Here is a 23,105-nt window from a genome sequence, read left to right as displayed (position 1 = left end):
TGCCAAGTTCATGGTTTGGCAGAGTTCTTGCATATTCCATACAATTTCAATGAGAAGCTCTATCCATCCTGTGCAAAGAGCAGATTGTCATTTTCCAGTTGAAATACACGTTTCACTGACCTTATGTCCTCTGTCAAACTAAGACATTAGCACCAACTTTTAGTGAAAAGAGTTTCACAACGCAGCAACCATTCTGCTGGTTTTGCTTGTTATGTTTGTGCACAACGTGTCCCCATATTGGACAACAGAGAGACAAGGCTTTGGCCATCACTGGTTCCTTCTCCATTTTGTTCTGCCGTTCTCACATCCCTCCAAGCGCACACCTCCTCAGTGAAACAGCGGACTGATTTCTTCAGGGCTTACTTTACTTAGTGCTATTGGGGTGTTTTCTTGCACATCCTAATGCAAAGCCTTTCTTTCTCCTCAGCTCACATCCTGCTTCTACAAATTTTGTTTTTAATGTGTTGTATTTTGTTTTACCTGATGGCACAGAGCAGGCACTAGGGATGCAAAAAGGCATCAGCTATGGTCCCTGCCCATGAGGGGCTCAGGAAGGAGAGAAATGAGTGTGTCAGCTGGGCATGGCCTTGTTGGGTGGCAGGTGCTGTGACGGTGCCTTCAATTCATTCTTGTCAGTGAACCTGGTCACTCCATGAACCTCCGGGCTCATCCCTAAACCAACTGCCATCAAGTCGACCTCAACTCATAGAGAGTTGAGCTATGTCAGAGTAGAACTGTGCTCCATAGGGTTTCCTATGGCTGATTTGGAAGTAGATTACCAGGTTTGAGGCACCTCTGAGTGGACCTGAACCTCTAATCTTTCAGTTAGCAGCTGAGAGTGTTAACCATTTACACCACCAGGGCTCCCAGCTCATCCCTAGCCAATGGGAAACTAACAATTTCCATGAAATCTCCAAACGCAGATCAAACTCTGGTGGCTTTCTTTGGATAGCTTAGTGAAGGCTTATATCTCAGTCCAAATGGGACACTGAAATCACAGATTTCATCACAAATCACAAATATGCACCTGAGGGAATCTTGGTTCTTCTCTAGCTAAGAGGGAGTAGAGAACAGGGGTTGTCAGCAGAGGCCTTAGAGTCTTATGTTGTATGACCTTGGGCAAGTTACTTAGCTTCTCTTGCCTCAGTATCTTCAACTGAAAAATGAGGAATGATAACAGTATATACCTCATAGGGCTATTGTGAGGATTTAAGGGATAATGCAAGAAAGCAGTTTGGCCAAGCACATAGTAAGTGCTCAGTAACTAACAGCCATGCTGTGTGAGCACTTTAATGCAAGCTGGAAGCCAACCCAGAAAAGTTTGCTCCCATCTGAGTGATAACCATCACAATAATCTGACAAAGAAATGTGGAGCTGCTTTGAAGCGTTATGTGTAAGCTGTTTTCTTAGGTCAGGTAAACAGGCAAGTCAGTATTCTTTTCAAACATAAGTCATCTGCATATTATCTTTATTGCTTTTTGTCATGTCTATATGCCAGGTTTTTAATTTATTTTATTATTTTTCTTTACATGTATTTACTTTTAACCTAAATATATTTACTTTAAAAGGAAAGCAGTTTGGAAGGAAGGGAAGGAGAGGGAGAGAGGCAGACCGGGGCAGGTAAGAGAGGTAGGGAGACCATGGTCCCAGAGAGGAAGAGCTTCCACCACAGAGGTGGAAAGCAAAAGTGAAAAAGAGATGCCTATTGAGGCAGCGAGCAGACAATACCCACTGGTAGAAGCAGGGCCTGGGCTTCACCAGAGCTGTGGGAAGGAAAGTGCTCCTGTCTGGTCCAGTATAGATAGAGACAGGATTGATTCAGGCTGCTGGGGAGGGAGTGGCAGGTCTGGTGAGGAAGGGTTGGGGCTGAGGAAATGAAGAGGAGCGGGGTGCTGGTCATATAGGCAGGGGCAGTCATCAGGGTTTGCTAATGCCATCAGGAACTCCCAGAGCAAAAGCCAGGAGAGTTAAAGGGACAGATGTGGGGTGGAGAGACTGGGCAGAAGGGTGAGAACTGAGAGAAGCACTGGGGCTGAGCAGGCCCAGAAGGGCAGTAGAGGAGGATGGGAAAAGAGCAAGGAGTGCTAGCCACCAGCCAGGTTGGGTGGAAGTTTCTGAAACTGGACCACCAGAATGGCAGGCAGGGCTCTTCAGCAACAAACACAGGCACTCACCCTGGTCCCATCTACAGACGTCTCATCTGTCACACTCTGAGAGACGCTGAATAGATGTAAGGCACAGACCTAAGGACCCTGATGCCAGAGATGGGGAAGGAACACATAAAGGGTATGATGCAGGGTGGAGGGGAATGGAGCAGAGCAGTGAAGGGTACTTCATGTCACAGAGTGAGCAAACACCAAACTCTGTAGCACACACGCTCACTCGATTAAATGATGCATTACATAGAAAAGCTGTGTCTCAGCCCTGGAACAGGGAAATTTATGGAACTTTGCTATGTTCAACGTCCCTCATAGCAAGACAAATGCAAATTAAAACTACAGCAGGATGCCATTTTTCACCTATCAGATTGGCAAAGATAAAAATGATTGATATTTTTTTATGTTGGCAAAGGTCTAGGAAAGAGGAACTCTCATACATCGTTTGCGGGAACAAAAAATGGCAGAAAATGCCTTTTTTTGGAGGACGATCTGGGAATATCTATCAAAATTAAAAATTCATATACTCTGATTCAACAATTTTACCTCTAAGAATTTACTGCATTCCTAGTTCTGAGGAAAGTGCTTGGCACATAGAAAGACCTCAATAAATAATCATTGGACAAATTAATTAATGAGTGTATCTCACATATTCATACATAAGTGCAGAGATGAAATGCAAGGATATTTTTTGCAACATTGTTCAGAAATAGCAAAAGACAGGAAACAACTCAAATGTATATAAATGTTGTTAGCTACAGTTGAGTTGGTCCCCACTCATAGTGTCCCCATGCACAATGGAACAAAATGCTGCCTGGTCCTGTGCCATCCCCATGATCAACTGCTGATTGGACCACCATAAGGCATAGGACTTTCACTGGCTGATTTTCAGAAGTAGATCACCAAGCTTTTCTTCCTAGTCCATCTTAGTGTGGAAGCTTCACTGAAACCTGTTCAGCAACATACAAGCCTCCACTGATAGACGGTAGTGACTGCGCATGAATTACATGCACTGGTAGGTAATTGAACTTTGGTCTCCCACATGCAAGGCAAGAATTCTACCACTGAACCACCACTGCTCCTGTATATAAACGCGAGGCTGATTAAATAAAGTAAGGTACATCATTCAATGGAATACTGTACAATCACTGGTAAGAAGGAGGCAGATCTATACATGATAAAGCAAAACTACCATCACTTTCCATTGTTAAGTGGGAAAGAAAAAATAAAACTAAGTGCAAACGCTGTGTGGTCTGCTCTATGTGGGTGGGGAAAGGATATGTCTGTATTCTGGGTGTGCAGATGCATGGCCCTCTCTGTAAGAAAACATTAGAAACTGTAACAGGATGGACCTTAGTGAGGTACCAGAGTTGGGGGGAGTCTTGCTTTTCACATGTAACACCTGTTGAAAACATTTTTAAATGAAGGACTATTTGCACAAAAGCTCCACCTCAGGGACTGGAGCAGTGGGCCCCTGATTCCTCTCCATACAAGGAAGAAGGGCTCCGAGACGACCTAGGTGTCTTAGGAAGTATGAGTGTCCCATTGATGAAGGTGTTTAAAAACAGGCTGCAGGGCCACTGGGGGAGAATGAATAAGGAGTTATCTGGTGGGCTGAACCTTAGGGGCCTTGTCTAGCTGGGAAGTACCCTGCTCCATTGGGCTCTCCTGGGCCACAGTCCTCTGGACATTGCCATGTGTCACATACCTGTTGTGGAGGATCCTGCTGGCCATACCTCACTGTCTTCCCTGACCTCCTGCAAATGCCTCCTTACTACTTGCTCTATCTCCTGCCTTGTGCTCTCCATTCTACGTCTATTCAGCCTCCGGGGGGGGGGGGGTTTACAAATATTAATCAGATCATATCACTCCTCTACTTAAAACTCTTCAAATCTTCCACACATTGTTCTTACTATAAAGAGAGAAATCTAACTGTGCCCAAAAGATCCCTCTGACCCAGCTCCTCGCTCCTCTCCAGACCTGTGCTTTGACCTGCTCCCCTGCTCCCTGACCTCCAGCCACACAGCCACAGTCAGCCTCATTGCCTCCAGCTCACTGGCTCCTGTGCTATCTCTGCAGGAATGCTCTCCCCCTACCCTTCTGTCTAGCTCACACTCACGCTTCCCTCAGAGCTCAGTTCCTCCCCTCCCCAACTAGGCCAGGGTCCCTCCAATAAGCCCTCCTAGAACTGGGTACCTTTTCCCTGGCCCTCATCCCTTTTTCCATGCACCTGTTGTTGGCATACTCGTTTAACAACTGGTTGCCTCCCCAACTCGAGGGTGTGCCTCCAAGAGTCTGGGGTCATGAAGGTCTTTTTCACCACATTATCCCCAAATCCTAACACCAGTATGTGTTCAATAAGTACCTGAAGAATGAATGAGTATGGATGGATGAACCCACGTGACTTCAAGAATGGAATCTAACTTCAGTGAGGCATGGGAAAGTCGGAACTGCTAGGATGATGACCAGAGCAAGCCCCCAAAGGCCATACCCTGAGACCAAGAGACTCCAGCTCCCACCTGGAATGCATGCTGCTGCAGGGCCCACTCCCAGTATGGACTACACTGAACAGAGGCCTGGGACATGCCAGAAAACAACAGGCTTGTTTCATCATCCTGCCCTTCTCACCAACTGGGACCTGCCCTCAGTGAAAAGCTTTATTTGTGGTAGGCTTGACTCTCTCTGGCCCTGAGTCTCTGTCTTGAGATCCCAAGAGTCCTGGATAACCTCTTGAGACTCCTCACAGTGCTCCTTCCCTTTGCCAACCTCTCCAGGGCCCTGCTGTAGCAGAGCTGACTTCCTCTGCCCTCCCTGGCCACACTGACAAGGGAGGAGGAGCCCAGCACACCTGCAGATTTACAGATGCGTCCTGCAGCAGCCAGGTGGGCCCATAGGAAGGTGGGATGCTCTCTGACGTATGGGAGGACTCCTGGGACACAAAGCAGACATAGCCACACTCATCTGTGCTAAACCAGCTCCCTCAGCTTTGCCTACCCTGCCTCATTAACTGGTCCTTGAAACGAAAGCGGGGGCTCAGCTACCTTACCAGATGACTAGTATTCAAGCTCTTAGCTCTGTCAGCAAAGGATGTGTAGACAGGACACCTAAAGGCAGAGAGCCCTCTTCCAAAGAAAGATCTCTCGCAAAACCCAGTTTGCAAAACCAGTCTGGCTGCCTGGTGATTTGCCAGTGTCTGCAATCCATTCAGTCTCCATGTGCAGCAGCTGCAGACTGAATCTTTTCAGTCTTCTTTGCCCCATTGCATTGAGGGAAGAACTGAGACCTGGGAGCATGGAGGCCTTGTCAACACAGCTTGTCAAAAGCAGTGAAAACACTCCTGAGGGTCCCCTTTCAGCCAAATAATAGTCTGGCCTATAAAATAACCAATAACCTTGTGAGGAATGTGCTCCTCAGAACAATCAACTATATGAGACCAGATGGGCAGGGCAACATTTGCCCAAAAGCAAAGGTGAGAAGGCAAGAAAGGGCAGGGAAACTGGAGGGATGGAAACACGGAAGGCATGGTGGAAATGAGGAGAGTGCTAACACATTGTAGGGATAGCAAACAATGTCACAGAACAATTTGTGTATGAATTGTTGAATGGGAAACTAATTTGCTGTGTAAACTTTCACCTAAAACACAACCAAATGCTCCAAACAAAAAAAGGGGTGAAAACAGAACTCAGAGCACCAGTGCTCCCAAAGACCCAGGACAGAAGCCGTCCAACCCCACTCCAGGCAGGCATGGATTCAATAGGATTTTTCATCTCCATGTTTCACACTGAAAACTGGTCACTCCCACTCTAGGCAAGGACTTTGTACAGATATTTGGGCTCGAATTCTGCAAAAAGGGGCTGTCCAGCTCCAGAGAGAGATGGGGACAGAAAATGAAAGGAGTGAGTACGCCCTCAGCCCTGACTGGAACTGGGGTTCAGCCTGTGGGGGCCCATGATGCAGATTAGACACCACGACCAGGCCTGCTTCCTGCAGTCCCCTCCCCACTGCAAGCAAGTCGCACAGAGTAAGCTGATACCACCCAAAGCCTCAGACCTTATCCTTCCCCATGGCACTTGGGGTCTCCCTCAGAGACACCCCGCACCACCTGGATGGCCCACAGCAGGTTAGCACATTGCAGCTCTCTGAGGGGATCGTACTGCCCCTGGAGAGTTTACCAGCAAGATGGTGATAGTCGACACAGAATCATGTGCTGCCTCAAAAATGTACAGCCATGGAGCGTGGCACCAGGGAGCCACTATGACCCCAAGAAAAACAAGGGACAACAGACATAAGAGGAGAGAATATTTCTGAGGGAATAGCAAAGAGAAGTTTGATATTCCTGAAAACACACATTGTGCTTTGAAGGATGATTAATTTCAACAAAAACCAGTCTCAGAAGCAAAGGCAGATGATGCCCTCCCCGGACCTGAGTTCTAGTCCCAGCTCTGATGTTAACTAGCTGTGGCTCTCTAGACTGGTACCCAGACACCCTCCAGGCCACCCTCTCTGGGTAAATGAGGCAGACAGAATAGATGGTCTCACAGCATTCCCCCACCCCCACCCCACCATTCCTACCCTGGCTCTGGACAGATCATGGTGAAATAAATACAAGAGCAGGCCCCCAGCTGGACTCCTGGCCCAGTGATGATGCCATGACCTATACTTCCTTAGTAATAACCACGTGGTACCTTCATCACCATCTTTGATAATAAATATTTATTAAGTCATGGGTGACCAAGCTTGAGGCAAAATGTGGACCTACACCCAGGGTACCTCTGAGGTATGGAATGTTACCAAGTCATTCTCAGTGACTCTAGCACTGACCTGGGGGAATCATGATTTTTTTGATAGACACCAGTGAAATATGGGTGCTTGTGCCACAGAAAGGTAGAGCCAAGTGGCCTCTCTGTCTGAGGCTGAAGAGATGGTGCAGAACACAAGCAAATTTGGAGTCCAAGGCTCCCTCCTCTATACCCTATGCCATTTGCCCGGCCTGGCCCACCAGAGTCAGCATCACAGAGGGGCATCCTTTCAGCTCCGTTTGCAGTTGCTCATACCTGTGTCACATCCATTACATCCAGCCGATTACATCCGGATGGCACTGGGCAGGGCCACCATGGGGAGAAATCGAGGCCCAAGAAGTTTCTAAGTGAAGTAGCCTGTTGGGAAATCCTATTATGAAGCTCATTTTACAGCACTGTGGTGATAATGACCCTGGCCTCCCCTGTTCCTGAGCAGAGCTGGTCGCCCTGGGGCCTGAGGGGAGGCCGTCTGGGCTCTGGCCTTGCCTCTCACTCACCAACCAACTGCTGATGGTCCAGAGAGAGCTGAGACAGTGCCTCAGTGCTGCTGAATTTGGCTGCCAGCACAGCAGACACACACACACAACACACATACACACATGCACACATGCAAGCATACACATACAGACATACACACATTCACACAAACATGCATACATGCAATCATATACATATACATACACACATTCACACACACATGCACACAATACACACACACACACAAATGCACACATATACAAATACACATACACACAATACACACAGGTGCAAACACATACACACACAAACACTCACACATGTACAAAGACATATGCATACACACATACACATGTACACAGACACATACACACACTCCTTGGAGCCCCCATACCTTCTGTTTCAGCACCTCAGGATGAGGAGGCAGGTAGGACCCCAGAGCTGGAATCAGCAACCCTAAAGGAGACAGAGCTCGGCCCCAGAAACCTCTTTTTTCAAGAGTAGCTAAATTGGACACATTTTTCTCAACCTTCAAATCCTGCAGATTTTCCATCTCGACTCCCCTAGGTTTATAAAGTAGCTCATCTCAGCTGCTCAAGTTGACAAAGGCGCCGAAACTGTCAAATGTCCCTTGGATTTCAAGCATAAGGGAATTTCCATGTAGGTAGAAAATTACCAAAGAAAAAAGTCCCCATGTGGAGTAGGGAGAGGAGTGAAGACCACAGGGAAGCAGAGGAGACCCCTTAGGAGGTGGCAGAGAAGCATCTGGCCCCAGAAGAGCAGTGTGAGGGTGCTAAGACAATGCCTGAGAAGAGTGGTATGAGGGTGCTAAGACAGTGCTGGTAAGGTCTACAGCCCTGGCTCCCCGGGGACAGGGAGAGACAACCAGAGGCGCAATCACTGCTCCATTCTCCTTTTAGAATTGTGAAACCTCTGCTGGCGTCCAGCCTTGGGATGGGCTTCACTGACCTGAGAGCTCCTGGAACAGCCACATGCACTCCCAGGACCCTCAGTCCTGACTCTGCCCTGCAAGCCCCAAGCAGGGCAACGGCGTCACCCCTGGTGTCTGAGGACAGTGCTGAGTGACCCAGCTGGTGTCAATCAGCTGCAGGGAAGGTGGCTCTTTTCTTTAACCCAGTCTGCCTTCACTTTCCCCTGCCCAGAACCCCTTGGGCTTCCTGTCAGCTGAAGTGCCATGTCTATACACCTTGTCTCCTCCTGCATGGCCTTCCCACACTCAGCCTCTACTCAAGGTACAGCAATGCTCTGAGTGCATCCCCCTCCTGTTGGCTTGAAGGCCTCATTCTCAGCCCATCCAGCCCCAGCCCCTGTTCCTACAGGCCCCTCTCCCAGACTCCCCTCAGTGTTCCCCTAAGGCTGTCAAATTCACCCTGTCTACAAGTCCCATGGACCAAAGACACCTTCAGTGACCTCCCCTGGGTGCCCCTTCTGGACTCCTGCTTCATAGACATCCCTGTCTGTGGTTTACACTCAGGGTCCCCAATCTTTTAAAAATCGCAGACCTATTCAGTCACAATTTCAGAAGAGTGAGGCCTGAGGATAAACTTCATAGACTTCTGGGGTTTTTGATCCCCACCATGGGGTCAAGAATCACTGGTTCAGACAGCCATTCTTCTCTCTCAGACTTGGGTAGTCTTCTCTCTCCACCTGGACCTCCAGCTCTCGTAGACCATGCTGCCTAGACCATCAGCTTCAGGGCAGGCCGCACCTTTCCAATGCGTGTTAACTAACCCACTCACCTGTTGAGGGAAAGAAAATCACCCCATATACTGATTTCACTGGTTCCTGTTTGAATGTCCTGGAGCTGGGCCTAGACAGGTACTAGAAGGTGATGACTGGGCGTTCAAAACTCCTGCTGACCAGCGTCTTTGGGGTGAGGGTACCACATGTCACCTTCATTCCAGAATCTTATCCCCTTAATAACCAGAGTCAGATGTTATGCTTTAGAATTTAAGAGCAATGACCCCTGGCAATACATGGTATTGCTTGGCTTACAGAGCATTCGCATATCCATTAACTCAACTGATTTCCATACACCCTGAGACATAGGCAGTATTACATGGCTGTCAATGGAACAGGACTTATCTGAAACCACACAGCAAGCTCACAGCCAAGGTAGGACTCAAACTGGCTCCTGCCTCTAGGTTAGGCCTCTTGCACATGGGCACACCCTTATCTTCCTTCCTTATCCACTTCCTCTTCCCCTGTCACCCATCTCCATCCCCCAGTGAGTGACAATTCCAGAGATGAAGCCTCAGTGTGTGCCATGGTTCCCATGGAGAGTACAGTGTGCTGTGGCCACCACTGCAGCAGGCTCCAGGAGACCTCTACAGTGGTAAGCAAAGGCCAGCCTGGATACCCACAGGGGCAGGGGCAGGGGAGAGTATCAACAAGGATTATGTATGGAACTATCATATCCTGATTCCTGACCCTACCTAATGAGGCAGCTCCTTCTGGAGGCTCTAGCGACTATGCCCTGGCAGAGAACACCAGACCCTCAGAGAGAGCTCGAGATCCAAGCAGGTCTAAGTTCCATATGTACACTGCTCCAGCTAGAATCCAGCTTCCCAGAGGCCACCCCCACACCTGGAACCCTTCAACGGTGACCATATGGGACACTACAGCCCTTAGGCATCTACCAGACAGGTAAGGGCTTCCCCATGCCAGGTTTCTTCTAGCAACTGTCAGTCCCAGCCCTGCCACCCTCCCCCAGGCCGACCTCAGCTGGTGCAATATTTTAGGCTACACAGCACAGAGAGAGAGCTTGCCAGGTGCCAACTCTTGGCCTCCCTGGCACAGGGAGAGTTAGGCTGCATGAAGCCCACACAGAGAATCAACCTAGTCACCAACCTTAGCAGGGAAGGTAGTGGGGAATGGATAAAGACAAAGCTGTGATTTCTCATTAATCTACTATATTATGAGCATAAAACTTGAAGCTGGGGCAGATAGGACATTTTCCTAGTGATTAACAATTTCATAGAGACAAACACATGATGGGGTCAGAGCCACTGGTGGGGTCAGGAGGCTGCTATGATTCTGCCTGATGCATCCAACCTGTTTGTGCAGAAACACATGGGCTGATTACCCAATAAGCAAGGTATGCATGGACTTACTTGTGCTTACTTACTAGTCTGTAGTGTACAATTTCACCTGTTTGTACCACATCAAAGATGTGGTGAAACCTATGTGAAATTGTGCACTACAGATTAGTAAGTAAACACAATTAAGCCTGTGCACACCTTGCTTACTGGTTAATCTGCCCCCTGCCAGAAAGGATACTTTGAGAACAGGCCTTAGGCCAAGGAGCCCTCCAGAAAGCTAGGATGAACCACTGCACATCCTAATGCCCAAGCTCTCCTCATGGCTTCCTCTGTCCTCCCTCCCACCCCTCTCCTAGCAACAGAACCGCTCCAGGCCAGGACCACTCCTAATTGGTCTCCAAGTGCCTCAGCACAACCAAGCAGCTTGTCACCATGACTTTGACAGGAAAGGGCTTATCAAATGCAAAACAAGTCAGGAGAACACAGTTCTCTGCCTATCATGAAAGTCTATTCTTCCAGAAACATAACACATACCTGGCAGCAGAAAGGATTTTCTTCCCCAAACCCCATAGATTCAACACACACAAACGCTGAGATCCAAGTATCCAGAAAAGAAAACTTATCAGATCAGTACAACTGTGAGAATCACAGAAGCATCCAGGCTTGGCACAGCTGGGCTTGGGGGCATCAATTCTCAGGGCTGGGCTGGGAGAGAGTGGTTTGTACTCCTTCTTGAGGTCCTACCAGGGATCTCACTGGTTCTTACCCACAGTTGCCTGGCATCCATCATTCACTGTGTTTCTGGTCTCATGGGGGTTGGCTATACAGTGGGCCACCTCAAAACTGCTGTGAAAGGTCACAGTGTCACCTGAGAGCATAGCATGAGCACTCAAATGGGGGGGGTACCTTCCCATGAAGACACACCATAGGGACCAGTCATAAGTCCTTTCACGTGCACTTCCCACCCCCCACCAAAAGGTGCAGGTCCTCCAAAGTCCCCTTCTATGTCTTAGGGTCCCCTTACCTCCCTGGGGTAGCCTGCTGTGAGTTGTAAGCAGGGAGGTCTGGCTCAGCCATCAGGCCTGGTTAGCAGCAAAGGATTTGGGGAGAGTAGCTTACAGTTCTTAAGACAGGGATAAAGGAAGTTCTCTGTCCTTCTAGGGCACTGAGCTGAGCCAGGCTGCTAAGCCATAGGACCTATGATGCCACCCAACTTGCCACTCTCAGAAACACCACCAAAATGTGGCTGGCTGTGCCGCTGGAATGGTCCTGTGGCAGTGCCTTGGGCTCCCCACTTCTTCCACTCTCCAGTAAGTTTGCAATAAGCTTCTGAAAAATCAAGCCATGTCCACAATATCCCTAGATGAGGAATGTCCACCAAAACTCAGGAGGGGGCTGGGGTTGGGTAAGGAGAACGGAAAGAAACAACTTGGATTTACATATTTGTCTCCGCAGGCTCTCCCAGGACAACCACAAGAGGTGACTGTCAAGCGGCAGAGAGCAGAACCCCACTCAAAAGATAAAAGTTCCAATTAGTTCCAACAGAAATGAGAGCTTGTTCCCAGAGTCCCAATTAAATCAGAACCAATCAATGCTTGTTCCAGTTCCTGCCGTTCTTCTCAGGAAATAATGAGAAAAATGAAAGCGCCCCAGCCAGCAAGTTGAGGCATGGCAGCCCTTTGAAGACAGGAGAGCTCAGCAGCGTGACTGTAGCAAGTGTGCCTGGTCGCTGCCACACCTGTGCCTTTAAGAACGCAGCCTGGAGCTGTGGTCCCCCTCAGACCCAGACAAATGCCACAGGGGCTCCTCCCAACCCTACTCCCAGCCAGTGGGACAAAGAGAAGCTTGGTGGGAGGGACCAGCCCAGGCTGGTTTTAAAACTGTCCGCCTTGATTCATCACTTGGTCTGGCACTCTCTCTCCTCTGTTTCCACACCATCCATCACGGATACCATAACCCAGAAATCCAATAAAGACACAAAGGCACAGCTCTCCACACTCAGCAGGCCTCAAAAAGGCTGTGTGAGTGCCCCAGCCCAGGCAATTAGCTGAGTTCAAAGGATCACAGAGCTGATGGGCATTAGCAATCTCGTGCTGGGTGCTTTGCCTGCAGGTGTCTGGGGGCAAGGTAAGTAGGGGAGTAGACTTGCAAGGGCTAGTCTGGGGCTCAGGTGTGGCGATACTAACTGGGAAGCCAGCAGGCATGATGCTCACAAAGGAGAAGGAGCTAATACATCCCCCCAAGCTCCAAGTTGTCCCCAAAGGACAGGTGACAACCCTAGTGACAAGTTATTGTCAAGGTGGTCATTTCTGAGATCTATGTGGGAAGCCTTGCTCCTAAAGGAATCAGAACTTTTGAAGGCCAAGGGCAAATTGTAAGGAAGAGAAGTAGTCTTCTCTCTCCCAGGCCTAGCCTCCCCACACGTTAAGCTTCCATGCACTTAGGCAAGAGAAGAGCTGTGGGGCCTCCAGGCCCTTCTGTTCTCTCCCAGGACAGACTGAGCCTGGAGCCAGTTCACCACATTTATTGCCACATATTGGACACAGGCTCTCTAAGGTTGAGGAGAACCAATTTGAACACAGTGTCCTGATAACCCCAAGCTAGAAAAGTCTGCATCATTCTGCATTGTTCAGAAGCAAAAGGTAATACAACACCTGGTACAGTCCCACCCACATTCCAGTAGCATCATTTCCTTCTAGGATACACTGTAAAGCCAGGCCCCATGCTTGCCCCAGGGCCTGGCATCCAGCCCCTGAAGAAAGACAGCCAAGCCAGAGGGCTTTCAGTTAATGAGCTACATGTGTTCAGTACCAAGTTTAGTGCTGTGGAGTTGGATTAAAATAAACAAAAATATTTTCCAAATTTAGTCACTTCTCAATTACCCTTGAGTGAACTGTCCATGATAACCCAAATCCTCCATGCCCCAGAGACTTGGGGCTGGACACAGGATGCAGGGTGTGTGTGTGTGTGTGTGTGTGTGTGTGTGTGTGTGTGTGTGTGTGTGTGTGTGCGCGCGCCCCCAAACTAAATATAACTGAGGGGTTATTAGGTTATTATCCACTCTTTGGAATTATACTCATCTCATCTTCCCACCATGAATAAGGGACAATCTGGTTCAACACAATTGGAAAATCATCAGGCCTAGCTCTGGGGATGGAGGGTCTCCAAAGCTTTATAATAAGACACTAGGTTCTTTCTGTTCCTGTGTGACCCAGAGCTGGAGGGTGGGGGAACCTTGAAGACTCGGTCCTACCCAAGGTGGGCAGGAAGCAGAGGCCTCAGAGGCCCCAAGCTTACCCTTGCAGGCCATGCTGTTCTCTGGCTCGTAACCAGGTTTGCAGGTGCAGCGCCCAATGGGCACCATCCACTCCCCATCCCCGTTGCAGTAGAGTTTGATGGGCACGTCCACTTCCTCTGCGTTGGGGATGCATGTGCCCCGAGCAATCACCAGAGACGTGCTCTCGGCCCCTGTCATGGTCTCTGGGAACACTGCAAAATTTTGCACAATACTGGGACACTTTTTGAAGAAGACACGAACAGAAAGGAGAGACATACAGGCTCCATAATCCTGGAAAGCAAGGTAAAAACCATTCCGAGTAAGAGGCCCAAAGCTCCTGACTTCTGTGTTGACCTTCATCAGTCTTCCCCCAAAGTCCACCTGGGAGAAGCTCTCATCTGCAGCAATGGTGTCTACTTTGAGGTAGGGGGCCTCAGACCAGAAGGCTGACTTCTTGGTGGCAATGACTGAGTCAGACTCATAGTAGTACAAGTTGAAGGTCTCTTTGCAGGATCCTGGGACATTGGGGAGGCTGCTGCAGTCTCTCACAGTGAAGCGCATCTCCGTGTAGATGCGATGGGCCCCACGCCGGTTGATGAAGGTGGTGAGTAGCCAGTTGTTTTGGTTGGGCTCGAAGACATTGCACACCTGGTAGGTGCGGATGGTGTTCAGGTTTTCATCGTAGCCACTGACTTCTTCCCACTGTACCAAGCAGGCCACACACATGCAAAAACACAAAATAGAGAGTAAGAAGACAAAAAGAGGCAGAGCAGAGGATAATCCTTGGGCTGGAGGGGGCCTTAAGAGCTCACCAGTCCAGTCATTTGACTTGAGAAATTAACACATCTAACCCAGCCTTAAGGAGCCCTGGTGTTGCAGTGGTTAAGCACTCAGCTGCTAACCAAAAGGTTAGCAGTTCGAACACACCAGCCGCTCTGTTGGAGAAAGATGTGGCAGTCTGCTTCCATAAAGTTTTAAGGCCTCGGAAACCCTAAAGGGCAGTTCTAGCCAGTCCTATAGGATTTCTATGAGTCAGAATCAACTCGAAGGAAACGCGTTTGGTTTGGGTTTAACCCTACATTGTTTTTAACTATCTCCTCTGCAACTCATTTCAAATTATAAGAGACTTCATTCTAGAAAGCCTTCCCTCAACAAACCCAAAACTCTCATGCTATGACTATGGCTCATTATATTCAGTTCCCCTCTCCATGGGGACAACTTGCAGTCTTCAGCCCCCTTTTTTAAATTTTTTTTTTTTATTGTACTTTAGATGAAGATTTACAGAACAAATAGTTTCTCATTAAACAGTGAGTACACATATTGTTTTATGACACTGGTTAACAACCCCACAACATGTCAACACTCTCCCTTCTCGACCTTGGGTTCCCTATTACCAGCTTTCCTGTCCCTTCCTGCCTTCTAGTCCTTGTCCCTGGGCTGTTGTGCCCCATTAGTCTCGTTTTGTTTTATGGGGCTGTCTAATCTTTGTCTTCAGCCCTTTCTGATGACAAGAGCTTTATTCCTCAATGCCACAGCCTCTACTCTCAACAGTGAATTTGGATTAAGTATCCAATTATATAACACCCTCACCTTGGAAATCCCCATCTCTGATCCTAATTTTTTTATGGTGATGAAACTCCTTTATATCTCTGAAAAGCATATGAATATAAAGGGTTTCAGAGTTTCTCAACAAACTTAGATTCTCATAAACGTTTGTTTTATAACACTGCTTTCTTTGAAAGAGCCAGACTATAAAACTGGTAAGAGTAGAGGCTGCTAAGAGAGATTCTTACCAAAGCAAATTAAGCTTCACTGTGTGCAAATTTCAAGCAAAAATGTTACTATTATTCCCAATTTACAGAAGAAAAGATATCATGCAATTCACCCATGTTTAGGTAGCTATACGAGGAGATGGAGAGGAGATGAAATAGAAAGAGGGGCTTCAAGTGGCCAAAGAAATTCAACTAATAAGAACTTCTAGATTATTAACCAGCAATAAGAGGGGCTCATAAAGGTATCACTTCCTTAACTGTGCAACTCTGGAGCAGGGGTCAAAGAAGAACTGCTGGGTCATTCTTTCTTCCTTGAGCTGAGAGAGTTAAGAAGCTGAAGGGGAAGGTGCCCACACCTGATCTCAAGAACTAAGAGTATTCCCAGGAGATTTTAATCTTGAAGTAAGTAAGAGGCAGAAAAAATTCAACTTTCTAAAGGGAAAAAGAGAAAATGGATTACATCCTTAACTATACAGCACTGGTTACAGAGGTAACCAAATTGTACCCATTTCTTTAAATATTGTGTTAATTGCTTATTGTTCACAGTGTGGAGTTTAAATATATAAACTATAGTTCTTCATTAAAGAAGCTAAAAGCCAACGTGTGCATGGAAAATGCTGCTGTTGCTTCTTGCACATGGAGGAGGCGGGCAGAGGCAAGGCTATCCTTCACGTTTGTGCCAGGGCTTTCTAAGACCAGGCACAATGCTGAGGAAAAAATGGGCACATGGAGAGATGGCCCTGCACACCCAGGCCTGTAAAGGAACCTCAGGGCCACTCTTGCTGCCTTGGCCCCTGCCACTGAGGCACCTAAGCTGCCAACTACCCAAGGCCCTTCTCTCTCCAGCTCCTCCCAGCACTCCCAGTGTGCCAGTTCCCTCCCCAACATGGATTCCTCTGTGAGCTCCTCTGGAGACACCTGCATCAGCTCCAGGGCACATGGACCACCCTGATTTCCTGCCATAGATAAAATTTGAGCTCCCTGGTGAGGAACCTAAGACCCCATCCAACACCTGATCCTCAACCACCAATCATGGTGCATCAGCGAGGAGCCCTCTCTGCTCCACTTTACTCTTCTGCAATGCCAAAAGACTTTAAATTTCCCAAACCCACAACTCTGTTTCCCACCTCCAAGCCTGTTCGCATGTTCTTCCATCTGCTTTTCTTTGGCTGAGTAACTCCAGTTCTGGAAAACCTCTCAATTACCCATTCATGCTCCTCAGGCTGGATTGGATACCCCTCCTTAGTGCATGCCCTGTGCTCCTACACAACTGTGTCCACCACTTTTAGACTATGGATACTGGGTGATCTCTAGTCATGAAAGTCTACAAATCTAATTGATTCCATGATAGCTCCTGAGGGAGCAATCAAAGCAAATTAGGTAGAATATAGCTCTGTATTCAAAGAGAAAGAGTAGGAATTAAGAGAAAGGAAAATAACTCTCTGGTGTTTAGATAAAGACCACCATGGAGTCTCACTCTTACTTCTCCCCCTCCTTCATTCTTCTCCTGTCAGCGGGTGCTAGAGGGATTGGGAAAATAAGAGATCAGAGTGAACTAGAGGAGGTACAAATGCTTTCTGGAGCAAGGAGCAGTTAGGATTGGCAGCGCTGAAGAAAGAGAAGATTTGGGTAAATCAAGATGAGGATGGAAAGACATTCCCCACAGGGAGGGATAAACATTGTATTTCTTTATGACACTTGGAATCAGTTTCACTGCTTTATACTTATACCTCGTTCATTCATCAATTAAAAAAAAAAATTTTACCAAATGCCAGCTTTATGCCAGGCATTCTGTTAGCCACTGGGGATACAGCAATATGAAGCTTGTAATCTAGTGAGAGAAACAGAAATTAGATAAATGGTTATTAAAATAACTAAATAATTACAATTGTGCTAACTGCTGTGAGAGAAAATCACAGGCGGCCACGAGAGGAGTGCACCTGACACACAGAGGAGTGTGTCAGGGAAGATCTTCCACCAAGCAGAGAGGTGACCATGGATAGAAGTTGGCCAGGAGGAGTGTATGTGTGCTAGGGTAGAGAGGGGGCAGAGGGGGAAAAGCATCTGGGCTCAGGAACAGTAAGGGTGATGGCCCTGTGGTGGGAAGAAGGAGACTGGCATGGTCAAAGAACAAAGCCACTGTGGCTGAACAGTCATAAAAAGCTGGGGATTGCACGAATGCAGACAGAGGCATAGGTGGGTTGGGTTGAGAATTTTTAATTTCACCCCAAGAGATAACTGTAAATGATTGACAAATTTTAGGGAGGAACATTACAAGTGGCCAGATCTAAGATTTTAAAAGATCTCTCTGATGCAAAGTAGAGAATGGGTCAGAGGGCATGTATGTGCAGGAGTAATTGGAGGCTGTTGTAGAGGTCCAAGGTTCCCTGGTGGCACAAATGGTTAAGCACTCGACTACTAACAGAACGGTTGGTGGTTCGAGCATGCCCAGAGGCACCTTGGAAGAAAGGCCTGGTGATCTACCTCCAAAAGTTCACAGCCTTGAAAACCCTATGGAGCACAGTTCTACTCTGCACATATGAGGTCCTCATCAGTCAGAATCGACCTGGCGACAAATGTTTTCGGTTAGTCCAGGCAAGAGATGATGGGGGCTTAGGCCAGACTGGTGGAGACTGGACAGATGTTTGGGGGTAGACTCTCTAGGCCCTCACTGAGCCAAGTGGAGGGGGCAGGGTTTGACCAGACCTAAGCAACGATGTGCCCCCTGAACACTTCTTCATTCATCAGTCCAGGTTCTCCAGCCAGGCTTTAAGCTTCCCATGTGTCCCCCAAAACACTGCTTTCCAGGTCCTTAAGAATCCTGATATCACCTTTCTCCTCACTCCTTCCTTAAAAAAGGTGAGTATTAACATAGATGCCCTTTTTCCTATTACCCGAGGCATATGCTGGCTCCAGTCCCTGCGGGGTGCCCTCACTGTCCACACAACACTGCTTTCCTGAAAGTCTCCATTCGTTCAATGGTCACTTCTCAGTTTCCACCTCTAGGCATATGACACATTACTCCTCTGTTCCTTGCTATAATTCTCACCTCCCGTGAAAACAACAACAAAACACCACAATTTGCTTACCAGATTGGCAAAAAGTTAAAAAGATAAAATATCACATCTTGGTAAGAATGTGGGGAAAAGGGTACTGTACAAGCCTATTGGTGGAAGTGCAAACAGGTAAACTCGTTTATAAGTCAATTCAGTAGTTTCTATCAACGCTTCAAATGTTGGTAAAAACTTAAATCTGTAGCGAAAAGATGAATTATTAAAAAATAATAATAATGGGTAGCCATCTGGAAAAAACCCATAACTTTGCATCCATACATCAAACCTAACTCTCGGATCAATTCTCAGTGAATCAAATATTTAAACATTAAAAACGAAACCATAAAAATACTAAAAGTATCTATGGAGTAAATTATGTATGCTAATTGTGACATGAAAGCCAAAAGCCGTAAATGAACAGATTAACAAATTCAGCTTTACACAAATTTTTCTTCCATTTTTAAAAATTTTTTATTATGCTTTAAATGAAAGTTTACAGTTCAAGTCAGTTTCTCATGCAAAAATTTATACACACATTGCTATGTGACCCTAGCTGCTCTCCCTGTAATGTGAAAGCACACTTCTCCATTCCAGCCCAGATTTCCCGTGTCCATTCAACCAGCTCCTATCCCTTTTTGCCTTCTCATCTTGCCTCCAGACAGGAATTGCCCATTTAGTATCATGTGTCTACTTGAGCTAAGCAGCACTCTCTTCATGAGTATTTTATGTCCCATAGTCCACTTTAATCCTTGTCTGAAAAGCTGGCTTTGGGAATGGTTTCAGTTCTAGGCTAACGGAGAGTCCAGGGGCCATGTCTTCTGGGGTCCCTCCAGTCTCAGACCATTAAGTCTGGTCTTTTTACTAGAATTTGAGTTCTGCACCCTACCTTTTTCATGCTCCATCAGGGACTCTCTGTTATGTTCCCTCTCAGGGTGGTCATTGGTGGTAGCTGGGCACCATCTAGTTCTGGTCTCAGGCTGATGGAATCTCTGATTTTTGTGGCCTTTCTGTTTCTTGGGCTAATATTTTCCTTGTGTCTTTGGCGTTTATTCATTCTCCTTTGCTCCAGGTGGGCTGGGACTAATTGATGCATCTTAGATGGCCATTCGCTAGCTTTTAAGACCCCAGAAGCCACTCACCAAAGTGGGATGCAGAACATTTTCTTAATAAACTCTGTTATGTTAATTGACCTAGATGTCCCCTGAGAGCATGGTCCCCAGACCTCTGCCCCTGCTACTCTGTCCCTTGAAGTGTTTAGCTGTATTCAGGAAACTTCTTAGGTTTTGGTTTATCCAGTTGTGCTAACTTCTCTTGTATTGTGCATTGTCCTTCCCTACATCTAAGATAATTCTTATCTACTATCTAGTTAGTAAATAACACTCATCCTCCCTCCCCACCCTCATGACCATCAAAGAAAGTTTTCTTCCATGTTAAAATCATTCCCTGAGTTCTTATACTAGTGGTCTCATACAATATTTGTCCTTTTACGACTGACAAATTTCACTCAGCATAATACTTTGCAGATTCATCCATGTTAAGGGATGTTTCGCAGATTTATTGTTGTTCTTTATCATTGTGTGGTGTTCCATTGCATGAATATACCATAATTTGTTCATTCATTCATCCATTGATGGGCACCTAGGTTGTTTCCATCTTTCTGCTATTGTGAACAGTGCTGCAATGAACACGGGTGTGCATATATCTATACATGTGATGGCTCTTATTTCTCTAGGATATATTCCAAGGAGTGGGATTGCTGGATTGTATAGTACTTCTATTTCTAGCTTTTTAAGGAAGTGCCAAATCGATTTTGGGAATGGTCCAAAGTGGTTGTATCATTTTACATTCCCATCAGCAGTGTATAAGTGTTCCAGTATCTTCACAACTTCTCCAACGTTTATTCTTTTGTGTTTTTTGGATTAATGCTAGCCTTGTTGGGGTGAGATAGTATCTCATTGTAGTTTTGATTTGCATTTCTCTAATAGCTAATGATCATGAGCATTTCCTCATATATCTGGTAGCTACCTGAATGCTTTCTTTAGTGAAGTGCCTGTTCATATCCTTTGCCCATTTTTTAATTGGGTTATTTATCTTTTTGTTGTTGAGGTTTTGCAGTATCTTGTAGTTTTTAGAGGTTAGATGCTGATTGGATTTGTCGTAGCCAGAAATTTTTTCCCACTCTGTAGCTTGTCTTTTTACTCTTTGGGTGAAGTCTTTTGATGAGCATAAGAGTTTGATTTTTAGGCGCTCCCAGTATTCTGGTTTCTCTTCTGGTTCTTGTGCATTGTTACTTATGGTTCGTATTGTGTTTATGCTATGTATTAGGGCTCCTAGCATTGTCCCTATTTTTTATTCCATGATCTCTGTTGTTTTTGATTTTATATTTAAGTCTATGATCCATTTTGAGTTAGTTTTTGTGCTTGGTGTGAGGTATGGGTCTTGTTTCAGTTTTTTGCAGATGGATACCCAGTTATGCCAGCACCATTGATTAAAGAGACTGTCTTTTCCCCAGTTAATGGACTTCGGGCCTTTGTCAAATATCAGCTGCTCAGAGGTGGATGAATTTATGTCTGGATTCTCAGTTCTGTTCCATTGGTCTATGTATCTGTTGTTGTACCAGTACCAGGCTGTTTTGACTACCATGGTGGTATAATAGTTTCTAAAATCAGGTAGTGTGGGGCCTCCCACTTTGTTCTTCTTCTTCAGTAATGCTTTACTTATTTGGGGCCTCTTGCCTTTCCATATGAAGTTGGTGATTTGTTTCTCCATCTCATTAAAAAATGTTAGTGGAATTTGGATCGGGATTGCATTGTATCTGTAGATGGCTTTGGGTAGAACTGATATTTTCACAATGTTGAGTGTTCCTATCCATGAGCAAGGTATGTTTTTCCACTTATGTAGGTCTCTTTTGGTTTCTCGCAGTAGTGTCTTGTAGTTTTATTTGTATAGGTCTTTTACGTCTCTGGTTATTCCTAAGTATTTTATCTTCTTGGGGGCTATTGTAAATGGTATTGATTTGGTGATTTCCTCTTCAAAGTTCTCTTTGCTGGTGTAGAGGAATCCAACTGATTTTTGGATGCTTATCCTGTATCCTGATACTTTGCTGAAATCTTCTATTAGTTCCAGTAGTTTTCTTGTGGATTCTTTGGCATTTTCTGTGTATAAGATCATATCATCTGCAAATAGAGATACTTTGACTTCTTCCTCACCAATCTGGATGTCCTTTAATTTCTTTTTCTAGCCTAATTGCTCTGGCAAGGATCTCCAGCACAGTGTTGAATAAGAGTGGTGATAAAGGGCATCCTTGTCTAGTTCCCATTCTCAAGGGGAATGCTTTCAGACTCTCTCCATTTAGGATGATGTTGGTTGTTGGCTTTGAATAAACTCCGCTTATTATGTTGAGGAATTTCCCTTCTATGCCTATTTTGCTGAGAGTTTTTATCATGAATGGATGTTGCACTTTGTCAAATGCCTTTTCTGCATTGATTGATAAGATCACGTGGTACTCTTGTTTTATTTATGTGATGGATTACATTGATTGTTTTTCTAATGTTGAACCATCCCTGCATACCTGGTATGAATCCCACTTGGTCATGGTGAACTATATTTTTTTTGATATGTTGTTGAATTCTATTGGCTAGAATTTTGTTGAGGATTTTTGCATCTATGTTCATGAAAGATATTGGTCTGTAATTTTCTTTTTTGGGGGTGTCTTTACCCGGTTTTGCTATCAGCATTATGCTGGCTTCATAGAATGAGTTTGGGAGTATTCTATCCTTTTCTATGCTCTGAAATGCCTTTAGTAGTAGTGGTGTTAACTCTTCTCTGAAAGTTTGGTAGAATTCTCCAGTGAAACCATCCAGGCCAGGGATTTCTTTTGTTGGGAGTTTTTAAATTACCTTTTCAATCTCTTCTTTTGTTATAGGTTTATTTAGTTGTTCTACTTGTGTTTGTGTTAGTTTAGGTAGATAGTGTGTTTCTAGAAATTTGCCCATTTCCTCTAAGTTTTCAAGTTTGTTAGAGTACAATTTTTTATACTATTTTGTTATGATTCTTTTAATTTTCAGTTGGGTCTCTTGTGATATCACCCGTCTCATTTCTTATACCGATTATTTGCTTCCTCTCTTGTTTTTCTTTTGTCAGTTTGGCCAATCGTTTATCAATTTTGTTGATCTTTTCAAAGAACCAGTTTTTGATCTTTTTAACTCTTTCAATTGTTTTTCTCTCCTCTATTTCATTTAATTCTGCTCTAATTTTTATTATTTGCTTTCTTCTGATATCCGAGGACTTCTTTTGCTGTTCTCTTTCTATCTGTTCGAGTTGTAGCATTAATGTTTTCATGTTGGCCCTTTCTTCTTTTTCGATGTGTGCATTTACTGCTGTAAACTGACCTCTGAGCACTGCTTTTGCTGTGTCCCAAAGGTTCTGGTAGGAAGTGTTTTCATTCTCATTTGATTCTGTGAATTTCTTTATTCCATCCTTAATTTCTTCTATAACCCAGTAGTTTTT

The 23,105-nt window shown here is 45.9% G+C and overlaps 1 protein-coding gene across 1 annotated transcript in view; it reads right to left on the bottom strand.

Annotated features, from left to right (window-relative positions):
* EPHB1 (EPH receptor B1) overlaps positions 1-23,105 on the bottom strand; it is a 605,917-nt gene that overhangs the window by 382,865 nt on the left and 199,947 nt on the right. The window contains exon 3 of the mRNA XM_004381423.2: positions 13,792-14,473. Within this exon, the coding sequence (XP_004381480.1) occupies positions 13,792-14,473 (682 nt within the window). The remainder of the gene's footprint in view (positions 1-13,791; positions 14,474-23,105) is intronic.

This window comes from Trichechus manatus, unplaced genomic scaffold (genome assembly GCF_000243295.1).
Source record: "Trichechus manatus latirostris isolate Lorelei unplaced genomic scaffold, TriManLat1.0 scaffold00084, whole genome shotgun sequence".
NCBI classification, from domain to species: domain Eukaryota; kingdom Metazoa; phylum Chordata; class Mammalia; order Sirenia; family Trichechidae; genus Trichechus; species Trichechus manatus.
The sequence above is the reverse complement of the archived record's forward strand: the minus strand, read 5'-3'. Positions and strand labels throughout refer to the sequence as shown.